We start from the raw sequence: 17,175 nt of genomic DNA on the forward strand, positions 1-17,175 counted from the left end.
GTATGATTTTCTCCATGCTCTGTGCTAAACTCTTAATGCCTGTGATAGGAATGCAATCCCATAATATAACACATGTTTAGTTACTCGCGTGGAAGAATACATATCTAAATAAAAATTACAACAATCTCTTGGCGAAAGGCGAAAACTGAAATTAACTGGCTTTTGGGAGCAATAAGTTGATATTTAGGCAAAGCAACCAACTTGAAAGGCTTCTAAGAGCATCCTCATTGGTGCACAGTTCTTGGAAAAGTTCTCACGTGCGAGCTCAGTGAGCATTCTCTGGCTACTAGCGGGCACTTAGGCGGCAGTAATGATGCAGTTTTTAAGCGTTGTTGCGAAGAGATGTGCATTTAATGTATACGCTCGGTCTGCCATAGACTGATGCATTTACATCGCTTTGATGCATCGTGGGCAGTTGTCAACGACGAAACGATGTAGCCTAATTGGTTGTTTATAGTGAACGAAAACGTTTCGTCCGTGTCTTATAGCAAACCCTTTTGTGCACGTTTAAAGGGGCCCAGAAACACAATCTTAGTTAACTGTTTTGCCTGTTGATTGCATACAGTGAGTTATAGTGGTGCTATTAGCGTCGGTAATACCGCGTACATTCCTTTTTTTAATATTTTAATGTCCTCCCAAAAACAACTTCATGGCTCTGATGGCGTCGCCACACAGTGGCGGGTTTTTAGCAGCGGATATGACATCACCTGGCGCGAGGTTTATGACCGGACAAACAGTAAATATACTGCAAATTGTGTGAATAAATAGAGACACATTTTGTCACCTGTCTGCGTTTTATATTAGATCAACAAAAACTATTTGTTTGTCTTAGATAAAAGCCCTGCAAAGCAAGTAAAATAAAAAATACACCACCAGGGGCGCTCTGGCATGGAAACAACGCTGCCAGTCTCACAGAGAGCAGGCAACCATGGAGTACAAACTTCCGCGACGTGCTCTGGCTGGCTGTTTTGATTGGTTGCGCCAGGTGCCGTCATTGGGAGAGCGAAATAGGAGTGGGAAGCCCCGCAAAAATCGAGTTGAGGGCAGAGTTTTGTTTGCTTGTATTTTGAAATTTCTTCACTGAATAACTCCCGTTCCTGTGCATGGATTCCTGTAATTCTTTTTAAGTCAGCATCTGTGTGACATAAAGAACCCACCTGAAGTATAGCCGGTATTCCCCCAGGCAGTGTTTCGCAGCCCCTTTAAGCAGTGCGGTTGTTCACTATGTGCATAACTGCCAAATCTTAAAAAGGAGCAACAAGTGGTATTTGATTTTCAGAGACAGGCAACGCCGCTTAGCAGGAGTTCGCGCAAACGCATGACTGCCCGAATAGTTCGGGAGAGCCCAGTTCGCGACATCGCATACCCAACAATTCTGGACAAAAGCATTTTTCAACGGGGGAGAGTTTTTGAACGCTTTTTTTTTCAGATATTGTAAGAGTTCACTATAACAATCAATATATCCCCAGACCTTCAGTGAGCAAGCTTGCATTTTCTTGCGATTAACGTTTTTGCTACGCGTCGGAAGAATGGACCATTACCTTCAATATTTCCATACCAGTAGCTTAAATATTCCAATATTACAAATGTTTGCCCAAGAATGGAGGACAAGCGACTGAGGCTATGAGAGACGCCGTAGTGAAGGGCTCCGGAAATTTCGACCACCTGGCGTTAAAGAACCCCAGGTGGTCGAAATTTCCGGAGCCCTTCACTACGGCGTCTCTCATAGCCTCAGTCGCTTTGGGACGTTAAACCCCATAAACCAAACCAATGAGAGAGTTAAGCCATAAGAACGAATGTCGAAGACCTGTTTGCATCACAAGTTGCGGGACTGGCTCGGAGATGGGCCGCGGCAAAACAGGCGCTAGCTATAAGATTCTGCGCTGCCTGAATATGCCGCAGTGATATATCTAGGTCTTCTGGTCGTTTACTTTACGCCTCACCGCAGGCAGGTGCGTACGCGGTTCGGTGCAAACTGGGCCACGTTTGTCGCTTTCACCACGCGTAGCCAAATGGTCCAACTTTCATTCGACGTGCATTGCCTTTCAGATTATGACAAGATGGTCAGTGCACTGGTAAGTGTCGCCGTTTCGCCGATTTCACTAGCTAAATCAACTGCGCCCGCGAGTTGCCAGGCCCGCAGTCATAATGTTCCTGCACAACAGCGACTGTGAACGGTTCGCGCTCTATTTCTCCACTTCATTTATTAGTGTAATTTATTATACCTACGGCTCCCTCGCGGGCGTCAGTACAGAGGTTACTGAGAGGGACACCATTAAAGCACAGTTTCTAAATACGCAACTGACTGCAGCTGGAAAGCAAGAGTATAAGAAGTGTCTTGGTTATTTGCATCGTTACCTCACACAACAGTAGTCAATATGGAACACAAACAGTACCTAAACCGCTAGTTATATATACAACTGTATTATCCGGTATATCCGCGTAATTTTTAATCATGCATCTTTAGCTGTGCTCACAAAGCTGTGCTCGCAAAAAGGTGTTTCCGACAGCATCGCACTAGGGCACAGTAAACGTGAGTAATAAGGGAGTGATTACTCATTGGCATCCACCCGAGCGCAGCCATACGGCTACAAAGGAAAGCTATACAGCTTTCTCAGAAACTTCGTAGTTAAAGAAAAATTCGTCCTGGTCCGGGGTTCGAACCCGGGACCACCGCTACACCGGAGCAGTCGCTACCAATTGAGCTAACCGGGACGGCAAGCTTATGGTAGGGCGAAAGCGAATTGATCAATAACTCGAAGTGGGAACAGTGTTGGTCAAATGTTTAGGGGGTAATTACTCCCTTATTACAAATCTACTCCACCTTGGGGGATTCCCCTAAACATTTGACCAGTAAACGTGAGTCTACTGATGTGTTATGCAACCGTGTTTCCCCCGCTTGTGCCGAGCTCGAAACTCGCGCACATTGTCCAAGTGTTTCAAGTACATCCGTGAGCATTCGGAATATATTTTATATTTGGTTGCGGATACTCCGAACGCTTGCGCTTTGGAACAGCAACGCAATAGAGGCAAGGGCGTCCGCAGAATTTTTTGCAGGGGGGGGGGGCCATTGGTTGTTGGCGCCGGAGGGGGGGGGGGGGGGGGGCATGTTCGTAGCAAAAAGGCACTATTTGCGGTATGAATTTATTTATTTATATATAAATAAAAAATAAGTGAAATACACACATGAAATAAAAATTACAAACAGCAAATTAAAGTGTGGCTAGGAGAGATACATTGCAGTTTATCAACGAAGAAACAATTAAAATTAATAAAAAATCTAGAAATACTGTCACTTCGTGGAGAAGAGTGCTCAGTATTGCTGCATACGGGTTCTCGACTCACCCGGATTGATGACCAGCACACAGCACAATATGGTCACAAACACGCAACTACAGTCACTCAGTCAGTCTTCCTTGAACAGCAACTGTAGACTCCACGGATTTTTCTGGGCGAATTGCGTGATTACACGGGTGATAAATTCATTTCTGTGCTTCATTACACGCTCTCGGTGCACACTCGTCACACACATTGATTGGAAAAACGGTTGAACGCGTACGTTGAAAACAAAAGATGTCTATACATACAACGAAAACTTATTTACAAGATAAATGCACGCTCGCAGCTTCATACACCTCGCTCCATCTTGCTCGCGCATCCGCACAGTCGAGCAACCGCACGCACACTGCTCGTCGCTCGTAGTTTTCTCGTCCACTGTCTTGGTTGTTCTCAGATTCGTTGACAAACGGCCACTAAAAACACCGAAGCACAAATACAGAGGCGCGCACACGTGCAAGGGCTTACTTCCGTGCGACTTCCAAGGGGAAGGGACACTCGCCACTCCGGTAGGAAAATTTGTTTTGTGTGTTTTTATGGGGTTCAGAGCCCCAAAACGACTCAGGTTATGAGGAACGGAGTAGTACAGAGCTCCGGATAATGTCGACCACCTGGGTCTCTTTACCGGGCACTGACCTCGCACAGTACACGGGCGCTGTTGTCATTTGAGGCCCAGCCAGAGGTGACAGGCGAGCCAGGCAGGCGCCATCGGGCTGCGTTGACCAAAGGCGCTGGTTTTCGGAGAAGACGCAAGGGACGCTGGTGTGGGGGCGCCTCTGGAGACTGCGTCGCCGTGAACAAAAGATGCTAATCTCCTTTGCCGAAGATTCTGATAGCGGCGCTTCTACCGCACTGCGCTCTCCCGTGGATCGGAGGCACAGCGAGCGGCGGCGGCGCCAACTGATCGCCCGCTTGCCCATAAGCAGCCCGACAAAGCGGGGGTGGACACGGCTGATTTGTCTTTCCCTCCTGAAGAATTCATCGGTGGCCGGCATAACGAAGGCGAAAACAAGATGCACTGTGCACGGTCTGCCTCCGTGTCGCTATCTGTCTAGAGATCAAAGAAACAGGCACCCATTTCAAGACGGCTTGAAACACATGCTCGCCGGTGCCGCTGTATGTCTGCAACAGGTCGGCTTCAACAGAGCTAACGATGGCGTGGTTTGAAAACGGCATAAAGACGCGTGCCCGGACGCGGCATTTCGCAGATGTGACCCAAAGCGTGGAAGCGGGGCTGCTTTTACCCTTTTGGCTGAGTCCACCATGGCCCCTGGCGTGCGGCCATCACTCACGGTTCGAGGGAGTGATTTTCCAGGGGGGTGCAGCCGCCCCCCCTTGCCCCCCCCCTCCGGACGCCCATGAATAGAGGCGCTTGAAAAGGTCTGTTTCCATTGCGTCTGAGTCATGCCCGCTTACGCACAGTCCTAGTGGTCGCTTGGTGTTTGACAGTCTTTCAGGGGCGCTTGACTGTAACCAGCCAGTATACGAAATTTAGGGATAACCTAAGTGGAAGGCGACAATTAGGTCAGTGATACATGATATGGATTACGTAAATCACGTATTGCAAGTCTAGTGTTTTGTTACATTACACCGAAGTATTCGTATGCATTTTCATTATCCTGTCACTGAAATTCACGCACATGTCGGTTATACGGTGGCATTTTCTTTTACAGACTGAGGAGGGGAATTCGCAGGAGCTCCCGAAGAAAGTCGAACATAACTTCAGAGACCCGGTGGAACGCATGAAAAACCAGGTTAGTAGCGCCTGTTTAATATCAGTACAATGGTGATAAGCCACCAATGTATCACTAATCGATTATCTAATCAGTGTAAGGAAACACATGAGGAGCATGTGACGTTGCCGCACGCCTTCCGGTAGCATGTTAAGTGAACTGAAGAGATCTGGGTGCGCAAAAAGGTGAGAGTGAGGGACACCTCTCACTTTCGCTTCTAAATTTTCATCGAATCGGTGAAGTGAAATGAAAGCGAAATGGCGTGAGCGCCATGCAACAGCTGAGAAGTCCGGACTCGGCAGTAAGTTCGGATGCACTGCGCACCATCTCATCTTTCTTGTCAGCGCGAATAGCAACCCCGCTATGACGTAGTGAACATGCACTTCAGCACATCGTCGTGGTGCTGTCCATTGGCCTAAGTGTAAAGTGAGTTGATGTTACTTCGGCATGCGTGGCGATTCAAGGGATTCCAACACCACCTGTAAGTCGGCCCTTCAGAATACAAGCAAAAGTTGCACGCAGAGTTGGGCCGAAGAGACCAATTCTGTGGTTTCAGTGGATGTGCTGCGACAGAGCATCCACATAAGTGCTGCGGGTGCGTAACTCGTCGCTCGAACATGCCTACAGGGTTCAAACTAAAATTTGGTTTACTGACTGTGCGGAATTTTCATAGTCATTCGGCGAAATGACTTGCACGTAAACGTAGCTTTACTTGCTCGGGAAAGCACCTTTTATGCTCCGTAAAAAGGCACCGCCGTAAGATGGAAATAAGTTACCAGTTTGAGATCTTATGCGAGGCCTCTGTCTCCTCGTCGGGGGTGATGGTGGTAGTGGAAAATATCTTTATGGATGAGGTTGATTGGGACTTCGGTTTGGGAGTGGAGCCCTTAGTCCAGGGCCCCAAAATCCCGCATGGCCGCCGCAGACCGGGCGACCAGCTGGTGCTGATCAACCGGGCGACCGGAGGGCACGCTCTCAGCCGGCTTTGTTCGGAACAGGCAGCCGAGGGGCTGCCCGAATGGCCTGGCAGGCCCAGACGGTGTGATATAACGTCGCATGCTACCCGCATAGCTGGCGAGTGGCGCGGTAGCGGGTAGGGTAAAGGCGGTGGGAAGCTGGCAGGGGAAAATGGGCTCCTCGTGGCACAGGCGATGATGAGCAATGGGTAATGGCGGCGCTGGGAGCGAAAATGTTCTAGAATCTCAGAGAAGACCGAGAGTATAGAGTCGAAACGGCGTGCCCAGTCTGTGAAGGCGGCCGAAGGGGAGTCAGCCCGGTAAGAAAGAGCGCGGGCTCAGGCATGCGTCTGTTAATTTCCCTTTAGTGCCATGTGACCCTGGGTCCAGACCGGAGTGCGAGGCGAATCTCGGCGGCTGCATACATTGCATACATTCTTTCTAACTGATTGAGGTTTCTTCTCTCTCACATTCGAGGAAAGAACGATTCCAATTGGCAAGAAATTGTGTATATTACGGTATATTGCGATTTGAAAACTAGTCACAAAAGCTATTGTTGGCCGCTCTTCGGACATTTATAACGAGCACTTAGTCAGTAAATTATTTGGGGCTCTGCTCGCAGGTGGTCCTCGCCGAAAAGACGATCAAGGAAATGCTCCTGCTGGACAAAGCCACGCCGCGAATCGGTGAGGTGCATGGTGTGGGCGCATGGCTTCCTTAGACGCACTTGAGCGGCCTTTGTACAGCCGGTTGCAGGCACTTTCCGGCGGCAAATTCATGCCCATGTCGCGTCGCAAATTACGCGAAAGAGGACGTCTCACGTCGTGCGGTTAAGGCTCGGGCATGTGAGAAGGGCGGGACGGTGTACTCTCTGGTGGCAAGTGGCTTTAGCGCGAGCCAGAGCGGCCTTAAAGGCAGACACACAGTTCGTCCGTGAAAAGGCAAGGAGTGGAGGGAAAGCGGGAACGCGTGGCCGTTTTCCCTTGGAGCGAACTGAAATTATGTGCCTAGAAGCCGTATTTATAGTGAACGTAACGATGTGCTCGGTGGCGCCGCTTCCAGAAGCTTCGGTGCTTGAAGTGTCTGGTCTCTGGGCAGTGCGCACGTGGCTTCCTCGGCGGGTCCTGCTAAGTGATGAGAGGCGCCAGTCTGGCATGTCGCCTAGAAAGGAAGACAGCGCACATTCGACGCGGTTCTCTCATCTTGAAGTCCGTCGATGGTGCCATCACTGTGTGCCTGGATCAGAACAGAGGAAACCTAGCTTTCCCAAGCTTCCGGCCAACTGGCGAAGCCGAAGTGTTCCAACATCATCGTCACCACACCCCCACCACCAACATCATCATCAGCCTGACTACGCTCACTGCATGACAAATGACCCTTTAATATCTCTCCATTTCTTACAGTCCTATGCCAGCTGCGGCCGCCTTATCCCCGCAAAGATCGTAATCTCATCCACACACCTAACTTCCTGCCGCCCCCTGTTACGCTGGCCCTCTCTTGAAATCTAATACGTTACCCTTAACGACCATCGGCAATCTTGCCTCCGCATAACATGCCCTTTCCAAGCCCATTTCGTCGTCTTGATTTTGACTAGATGTCATGTTCCCTGACACGTTGTTTCCTGACCCATTCTGCCCGCTTCCGGTATCTTAACGTTACACCTATCATTTTTCGTTCCATAAATCGCTGCGTTGTCAATTTAAGTTGAACCCTTTTCGCCAGTCTCCACGTTTCTGCCTCATAAATGGGTACCGGTGAGATACAGCTATTGCATGCTTTTCGTCTGAGGGATATTGGTAAACTGTCATTCGTGATCTGAGATTACCTCCCAGTATGCTGCTACCGATTATTATTCTAGTTATTTCACTCTCGTGATTCGGATATGGGGTCACTACCTGCCCAAAGTAGACGTATTTCCTTACCACTTCCAGCACTTCGCTACCAACTGTAAACTGTTGTTCCCTTCCGAGACTCTTGAACATTACTTTAGTGTTGTGTGCATTAATTTTTAGACCCATCGTTCTCCGTTGTCTGTCGGACTCATTGATCATGCTTTGCACTTCGCCCCTTCAGTTTCGTTTTTAGAGTTTTGAGACTACCCCCGTTCATTAATATAAGATTCTTATGTTAAACGTTGCCAGGTTCATTTTCCAACGTTCAAAACGTTCATTTTAAGGTTTTTTTTTTTTTTTCAGATGTTAAGCGGAGCCTCACAGAGACGGCTGATCGCATAAAGACGGCTTACGATCAATACGATCAGGAATTTCAAGAGGTGATGTCGCTTTTTTATATAATTTGGGGCCAGCAGCGCTCAATGCGACATAAAACGTTGACATTCGTGACTTAAGCGTGGTATTACCGTGCATTGAAACAGTTTCATCGTCGTATGAAACGCCATGAATTCGAGAAAGGAACATGGGGCTAAAAGCACAGCGAGGCTTCGTTACCCTTCTTTCAAAAATAAGGTAACTGCATTAACCTTTAGGTTTTGCGGTTGGCCGTAGTTTTGGTATCTAGATTATACGCAGAACCAATTTCGGTAGGACAGCAACACGACCGGCTTTGACAGGCCATTTGGTACTGCATTATGAGTACACAGCTCTAGGCACAAGGACAAAGTACCTCACACCGTTTGATCACCCTTTGTTCATGTGCCTGGCACTGTGCATCCACAGCAGGAGAGAAAATTGGTCCCTCATATGAGTGCCGGTTCCCTCGTTTTTGTATGCCTTATTTCTCCCTGTTATCTTTTGCGCCGTCTTCTGAATCCTTTCCAAGTATGAAGCAATTAGCCCAAACGAAAGTATTACTTTAGTATGAGCAATCCGACTGCCAACCGTCAAAGAGAGCAGTTCTTTTGTATCAGCAATATAAAACCAAAACACTAAATGTGAATCAATGCAATATGAATTAAATATGAATATAAAGCCCTACTTCGACATCCTACTCGGCTGTCTTGGAAGTAGTACTCATGCTCATTACATGACAGCGCCGTTTTATTTGATGTGGTAGCGCTTATGAGGAGATATCAGCTGCTTATGCCATGACATTACTGTTATAATAAGAGTCAAATTTACACAATGTGAAGTACCAACGATCCAGGGCTTCGGTAACCAAACAGCGTATAAGCCGCAGCTGCGTTCGGACACGTGCTACTATGAATTGCTGCTCCCTAACTCTGACATTCGCTTGTAAACTGTTTCAGACCTTGCACGTGGCTAAAACTGCCCACATGCTCAACCACGACGGAAGCATCGTGAACCCTCAGTCCCTAAGGATTTACAGGTAATCTATGATGACCCAGTTAATGAGGGTTAAGAAAAAAAACTTCAGGACGTACAGCATCACGCAATGCGTATAGGAGTGATAGCTGGGGATCTTACCGCCTAGTCTTCTCGCTGCAAAAGGATGTGAAAAGGAAGTAGTTGCGCATTACCATCCACCTAAGCCTATAGCCACACGGCTATAAAGAGAAGCTATATAGCTTCTCTTTGTAGCGTGTGGCTATAGGCTTAGGTGGGTGGTAATGAGCAACTATACCCCCTTAAGCTATATAGCTTTCACAGAAACGTCGTAGTTGAAGAAAATTCGTCCTGATCTGGAGGTCCGAACCCGAAACCACAATCTGTCCTGGGCAGTCGCGCTACGAACTGTGCTGAGAACAGCCAGCAAATCTGATGATAGAGCAAGAGCGAACTGAACAACTCTAAGTGGGAACGGTGCGGTCTAATGTTTAGAGGACAATATCGTCGTTCCCATTTTTAGTTGTTGATCGATTCGGTTTCTCGCTACCATCCGACCTTCTGGCCGTCCTGGTTAGCTCAGTTCAAGGAATCTATTCCACCTTGGGAAATTCCCCTAAACATTGGACCACGAGGATGTGAAGTGAGCGCTGACAAAAGGGGTAGAGTCATCTCTATATACGCCTCTCGACGCTCAGTGTAGCTCGCCAGCGAAGACGATGCTCACTCTTATTTGCGTCGCATGAACACTATACAAATAAGTAGAACGATGCTGATGAGCGTGCGTGCGTGCGTGCGTGCGCGCGTGCGTGCGCGCGTGCGTGTAAGGCATTACGTATTCCATAGTAGTCATCATAAAGTGCCTTGCTAGCTATTTCCTGTGCGCTCTTCTGTGTACCTTGTCGCCATCGGCGTTTGGAGCCTGTGGTAATTTTGTTCGCACTTCTCAGAGTAACTGCAAACGATTCATGGCCCGACACATGGTTTAGCAAATCATTGAAGCGGATGCTTGGGCGAGTTGGTACGACATTTTCCTGAATAACAGCGCGAACTTGGACGAGGACTGATGGAAGACACAGACGGACGCTGCAAAGCAAAAATAGCAAAACAAAGCATAGCAAAGCAAAAATGTGCCGGCACTGAGGAAAGCTAGGATGTCGTGGCATCATTTTATCGGACACTGTCAGGCAAACGCAAGGCTTCGCGTACCTGTAACAGTTATCGCTGAAACGTAAATCGAAAATTAGCGCTGGCTGAAAAACTGGGGCGAAAATTGGAGCCAATTTCCTGCCCTTACTCATGTGCGGCTAGGGAACAGCGGCAATGCACTTACCACGATGTCTAAAATCCAGCCGGAGACCGAATTTTGTGACGTTTTCCTTTCTCGTGGTCGCGGATTCACGGTGACGTAGGCCGTGCCGGACTAGTTACACCAATTAGAGGGGACGATCAGAAAGGAGGTGGAAACGAAAGGTTCATAATTCAAGTGCCTAATTCGTGCCGTCCATACGTTGACCATCGCTAACGACCGGCTGTATGAATATGGTTTCTGAGAAGGCAGCGTAGCTTCCTGAATGAAATACGTGCTTTTCGACGCCGGTACATTTTCTTTCAGGAGACAATGTGCAGACTGGCTGCCAATCCTAATATGCTATCGTTTGTTCAGTGGGGAGATTGCGCGGAGCAAAGCAAAACGTAGTTAATCTTTCCTTGCCAGGCTGCATTGCGGTTCGGTAGTTATTTCTGTGCTGTGGTTTTGTTTTTGGACGTCTAGCTTCTAGAATGTACCTCAAGTCTTTTGAGCAGACAAGGGAAGGGAAGAGAGGCTCAATATGACATACATGACGGAAGCCAACAAGTCTTTTGAGTCATACAAAACAGGAGAGGGTGAATTGGCTGTGAGTATGGCCCGCAGGATTTAAGACGTGGCATGAGCGGTGCTTGGCGTGCAGATTCTCACGCGAATCGTTACCACCGCCCTGCAGGGCAGCCTTCCTGATGGTGTCGGTGGTGTCGGTGGCCACCATCGTGGCGGGCCTCATATTCGGCTTCATCCTGGGCGTCTCAAACTACCGTTCCTACGTGAGACCCACCCAGAGGAACACAGCCTGCAACATGGGCGGCATCGTGCTCATCTCGTGAGAAGACCCGCCTCTCAAGTACCCTGCCAGGCCTCGTGTAACGCTAGCTCTTCTGGCCTTTGAGGTTTCTCGTCGGCAGGTCCCGCGCGAAAAATCTCGCAAATGGCAAGAAGTGTTCTCACCTTCACCCCTAGTGATAGTTGCAAGAAACATGGCGACGAAAATCGGAAGTGGTATGTGTTATATAGCATATTCTTCGTTGGTTTCGCGATGCTATGGGCTTCGAAGTAAGCCTTCAGCCGAACACGATACGTAGGCACCTTCTGCATCTGTGAATTCCGGTGGCCGCCCGGCACTCATTCTTGCGCACGTAAGTACGCCTAGCGCCGGCGCGCTATCTCGTCGCCACTGTTATATAGCATCACGCAGGAATGACACAACAAGAACGAACGATTTATTCAGGCAGCTCCTTTTATAGCCCGCCGGTGACGTTGTGATCCCGTGGTCATGACAAGGTTTGCCGACGACGCATCAGTACGTCCATAAGCTTAACCGCTACCGAGCGTTATAACTTCTAAGTCTCTAATTACTCTGGTGTGGCTTTTATGGTCTAATAAAGACGAGGGCAAACGACCTCTTTGAAAGTGGCTCATCAGTTATCATCATCATCAGTAATTATCATCTTCGCTTGCGACCCACCAGAAATCCTGCTCCCAGCAGCCGTAGTTAGAAAGACTCGAGAGATAAGAAGAGAGCTGAAGGGGTTATGGAACGAACTGCAGTTGACAGTATCATAGGTGAAATCAACAAGAGGAAACAGACATGGGCAGCAGGACATGCAATGCGAAGAACAGATCGTCGATTATCAGTTAGCGGAACGGAGTGAGTTTGGAGACAAGGAGAGACCGGGATAATTAAAAATAATAGAAAAGGCCATTGTCCGGCCGTGGACTTAACCAGGCTGGTGGTGGCGATGGATTCAAAAGACATCACATTTGATTAAAATTTGCGCACTTACGCAAATCGAGAGTTATTAATTAGTGATTGTTCCGTTCAACTTCCGTTATGAAAGAGCTTTGTTTTGTTTGAGTTTTTCGCCTATGTCACAAGGAGTAACGCTGCAAAATACTCGACGAGGTTCGGCGATGTCGGAACACGCACCGCAGTTTGCAAGCTTTTGTCTGCTTTCTTCAATCACTGGTGTCCCGTGGTTCTTGTTTTGGAGTGGTGTCACCGAAGCGTCTTGAAACGGTGCCGTTCATACACGAGCCCACGCCTGACGACCCCTCTGGAGTCGGTTCAAGCGCCGCATGGACGTGTGCAGGAACGCAGGCCTCATGTGGGCCACGTGCGCCTTCGTACCGCTGCTGCTCACCTTCTGCTTCCCGTTGGCCGCCGTCCTGGAGGCTTACGTGTGCCAGCCTTACGACGAGCACGACGGTTCCAGTCTGGACGGGGTCAGTGCATTTCTCTCTCCCTCTCTCTCTCTCTGCATACGGGCAAGCGTCAGCAAGGATCTCGTGGCAGAGCTGCGTATTCGTGTGCATCCAAGGGGCGGGCTAAGGACTTAGCAGGCGAAAGACTTCAGAGCAGGTTTACCGATACCGAAACTATCGAAGTTCTTGAGCAATTAGCATGTCCTATTTAGAACAGGGGGTTTCTTAACCGGTGCGGTTGCGTCTCTATCGTCGTGGCCAAACATCGCGAAGGAGTGGACTGTCATGAAATAAACGCTGACTTTCAACGCGGGGGAGGAGAGAGAGAAAATTACGCTATTTTTTGTGCACTATTTAGCAATGAGGAGCTTAGTAGCCGGTCGAATTAGCGTTACCTGATCGTACCACTGAGCCGACTTTAGCCAGGCACCTGTGAAGAGTAGGGAGGGGTGAGGAAAATGAGGAGTTTGAACAGCGACGAGGAGGAAGAAGAGAGTGTTTCAAGTTCTAATGCAGGGAAGAGAAATAGGGGCAGGAACGGCCTGAACGGAGGCGGTACAAGCAGAGACAGGCAGGGGTTATGACGGTATTTGACTGGATTTTACGAATGATTTGCGATTGAGATACGGTGAGGTCAGGGCGTGGCGCAGAAAAGTGGGTGAGATACAGACTAAACTGCTTGTAATTGTGCGGATGATGCGTTTGTGCGCTAATGCCTCACTCAGCCCAACGCGATACATCATGCAGACGACTTGCACGTTTGGGCAAAAGAAAAGTGCGAAAGTCAAGTGAGACCAACCAGCCAGACAGTCGACAGCTTGAGCGACAGGTGTCAAACCTGATATCACCGCATGAGGTTGCTTTACCGTGTTGATGTGAAGGTGCGCGTGACACCAGAATTAAATTGGGCGTTACGATCGCTACTCGTGGAAGATGGGCACGAAACCTACACTTAGCCACCTTAGCATTTTCGCTCTGCTTCGAATGCATGACGACGAGCGAAAGCGTTTCGCTGGCTGTGTTATTGTTGCCGTGGGAACGTCCAAAAGTTCCACAAGTTTCAAAAGTTTGATTATGAAGCATGGAACTTCAATTCCTGTTGAAAGTTTTGGTTTAAGCTTGTGAATTGCCGATAGAACCTCATGCTCAGACACTTTCATACGCTAAGCAGTCAACGCTGTCTTCAGAAGTGATAACAGCAGTTGCGCTTTCAGGGCGCACAAAACAAAAGCTGAAGTGATCAGCGAAAGCTTGGCATACATCTTGCGGTTCAGAACAGATACCACCACGCATTTTTAGCACGGCAGCACTAATCTTATCATTCATTTGCTTCCGCACAAAAACCCCAAAACAGTTTGGTTCTCTGTAAAGTTCTGTTCGAGAAGTTTGCGGTATTCAGCTTCATCGCGTGCAATCAGTTTATTCACAATTGATCTACATAATGAATATCTTTGGTACCAATATTCACTTTCTGATTTTACGCACAGTTTATGATACCTCTTTTTTTTCTTCAAGTAGTGTCTGAAATCGCAAGAAAACCACCAAAGAAATCTAGACTTCCTCGGTTGACACCGTGGTATATATTTTTTCATTATTTCCTGTACAACTGATGTCACTTGCTCAACGCCTGAGTCAACATTCTCGATCTAAAAAAAAAATCCAGACCAGTCGTAGTTCTGAAGCTCATTGTACAGCCCAAGGTAATCGCCTTAAGCGTACCTAATTTTTTCACGTATCATAACACGCACTGCACGAAAAAAAACAAAAAGAATGACAGAGTAAAAGGGCGGTGGTATTTGTCAACAAGGACAAGCACATCAGATATGATTAGATTTAAAATGTTACCAGCGCAGTCCATCGCATTGTGTTGACGTAACGCATAAAAGTTTATAAATTCCATAAGACATTCGGATTTTTCACGTACGGCTGTGCAGTCACTAGTGACCAAACCGGTGGTCATTCGAACCTTAAAACTCCGTATATGTGAACCTTTTACTTCGAAAAATCAATTTTTTTCCCAATATCTGAAAAAAAAAAGATGACTGATGAAAAAAATCGGGATCTGAATTTGTCGTACAGTAATAACAGCCGACGAGATAGTGTGATTTGTCACGTGTTCGAATTTCCAACCACACACATTCTTTGTACGTCTCCAGGTCTGGTCTTCTATACCGGGTGTTTTTTTTTAGAAGGTCCAAAATTTAAAAAAAAGGTAAATTGCTTTATATTTATTTTAGCACTGGGGCTGTACTGGAGGCTACGGTGGGCGCTAGGCAAGAGGAAAACTGCTTTAATTAGTTCGCTGATTAACTAAATACGTTTATTAACTTTTCTAATTTTTGCTTTAGGGGATATGTTGTATTCGCAGAATTGGAGATCGTCCTCTAAACAGTCCAACCGAGAAAAAACCATTTTGATTAAAAATTTTTCACGCACGTTACGAAACGCGAAAAAGTCACCCTGGTAGGCATCTTCACACCTTAACGCAGCGGCGGGAGCGCCTCTGACGTAGTTCACTCCGCCCTGCGCTTTGCGTCACGCGTCCCGGACTGGCGGCCTGCGCTATCGCTGCTTATCTCGCTTCGCTCCGCGGCTTCACGGAATGCCGCGCTGGAACAAAAACGCATTGGGCGCATTTGTTTTTCAGTCCCGGACTGTCCGGGACTACTTGCGGACTCGAGTCCGGTATTTGTTTTTCTCGGGCAGCCCGAAAGCTCCGCCCACCTGCTTGCATCGCCATAGCAACGCGTTCGTTTTTAGCCTATGGCAGTCCGCGGGCTGCTTGGGGCTGCTGAGAAGGCAGCAGACGATAGCTGCGCGCCGCGCTGGCAGCCATATTAAGTTAGACTCCGTGTGCATTTTGAGTGCTTTTCGTGTTCCTGGAGGTCGATATCATGCGTTAAACCTTCACATGAGCTCCGTAGCTCCTCTCCGAGCCATCGCAAGACTTTTTGTTCTTGCATCTTCGTTTATTTTCTTGAAATCCACCGCACACGGACGCGCGTTCGGAGCTGCGAGCGCGTATTGTTTGCTCGTGTCGTCAAGAGGTTCTTGTTCGCTTGTTTTGCCACATGCTGTCTGTACGCTTACCTGAAAGCATCGCAGGTGAACCACTCGTATACTGGAGCCGCTATAGAGCTTGTTGTCAACATTTTTGCGGAGGCTTTCGTCTATTCGTCTATCCGCCTTTCCGCAACGAGTTGGGCTACTTTGTGCGAACTTCGCCGCAAGCAGTAGCGGCGAGCATACCTCCGAAGCTGAGTTCTGTAATGCACCTACGCTAAGCTGACAGTACAGTCTTTAAATCGACTCAGTATCATGATCGAGCGCACGGCGTTGCTTCGGCGTCGTAGTGGCCGTGGCTTGCATCGTCTGCTAGCAGATGACAGCGTCCTTGTACGGTAACCGAGGGGGAGCCCGGCTCTGGCGCCGTGTTCGAAAGCAGCCTATGGCAAGTAAGTCATGTGACCATGACGCTTTTCCTGTCCGAGCGGAAGCCGAGACCTGCCAGCAAGTAGTCCGGGACTGGAAAAACAAATGCGGCCATTGACACAAAGTGCAGGGCGGAGCGAGCTACGTCACAGGCGCTGTGTTACAGTGTGAAGCTGCCTACCAGGGTGACTTTTTCTCGCTTCGTTACGCGCGCAAAAAATTTTTTCATGAAAATCTTTTTTCTTGGCAGGACTGTTTGGAAGACGATCTCCAATTCCGCTAATACAACATATCCCCTAAAATAAAAATTATAAAAGTTAATTAACGTATTCAGTTAATCAGCGAACTAATTAAAGTAGTTTGCCTCTTACCTGGTGTCCGCTGTAGCCCTCAGTTTACCACCAGGGTTAAAATAAGTCTAAAGGAATTTACCTTTCTTTAGAAATTTTTGACCTTCTAAAAAAAAACACCCGGTATACACTTAACACAGAACGGCAGGATATCAGTGCTCCAATCCCGTATTTAAGCTGGTCAGAATGCATTCTGTTGGCTGTAATGAGTTTAGCCACGTTCCCGTCAGGCATATAATGTCGTACTCACATTGATATGCATTCACGAAGAGGAATTACCTTTTCGTTCGGGGCCTTCTCGTGTTTTGATAATAATGCGTAATATCCTGTGTCATTTTCGGACGTGGCTAAATAACCATTTGGATCATCAAAACGCCGTGAGGATCACAGTTTACTATAGAGAGGGCGAAAAACAACTATCAGGCCACTCTTCAGGTTTGCTCACAAGTTCGAACAAATGCTCATCCAGAGAGACATGGAAGGATCAACACGTATCATACCTCGTTTCCAGTTTTGTACACGTAACAACCTTTCACCTACTATATATATTCGCCAAAAGTTCCTGTATGCCTAACGCGGTTGTATTCTGGTTTGGTTTGGTTTATGGGG

The 17,175-nt window shown here is 47.9% G+C and overlaps 1 protein-coding gene across 1 annotated transcript in view; it reads left to right on the forward strand.

Moving 5' to 3' along the window:
* LOC149340016 (uncharacterized) overlaps positions 1–17,175 on the forward strand; it is a 54,438-nt gene that overhangs the window by 3,323 nt on the left and 33,940 nt on the right. Inside the window, exons 2-8 of the mRNA XM_089550622.1 lie at positions 2,050–2,075; positions 5,010–5,090; positions 6,648–6,711; positions 8,221–8,297; positions 9,231–9,310; positions 11,253–11,405; positions 12,673–12,805. Coding sequence (XP_089406748.1) covers positions 2,050–2,075; positions 5,010–5,090; positions 6,648–6,711; positions 8,221–8,297; positions 9,231–9,310; positions 11,253–11,405; positions 12,673–12,805 — 614 coding nt within the window. The remainder of the gene's footprint in view (positions 1–2,049; positions 2,076–5,009; positions 5,091–6,647; positions 6,712–8,220; positions 8,298–9,230; positions 9,311–11,252; positions 11,406–12,672; positions 12,806–17,175) is intronic.

Source organism: Amblyomma mixtum, chromosome 6, assembly GCF_055824585.1.
Source record: "Amblyomma mixtum isolate Tamu chromosome 6, ASM5582458v1, whole genome shotgun sequence".
Lineage (NCBI taxonomy): Eukaryota > Metazoa > Arthropoda > Arachnida > Ixodida > Ixodidae > Amblyomma > Amblyomma mixtum.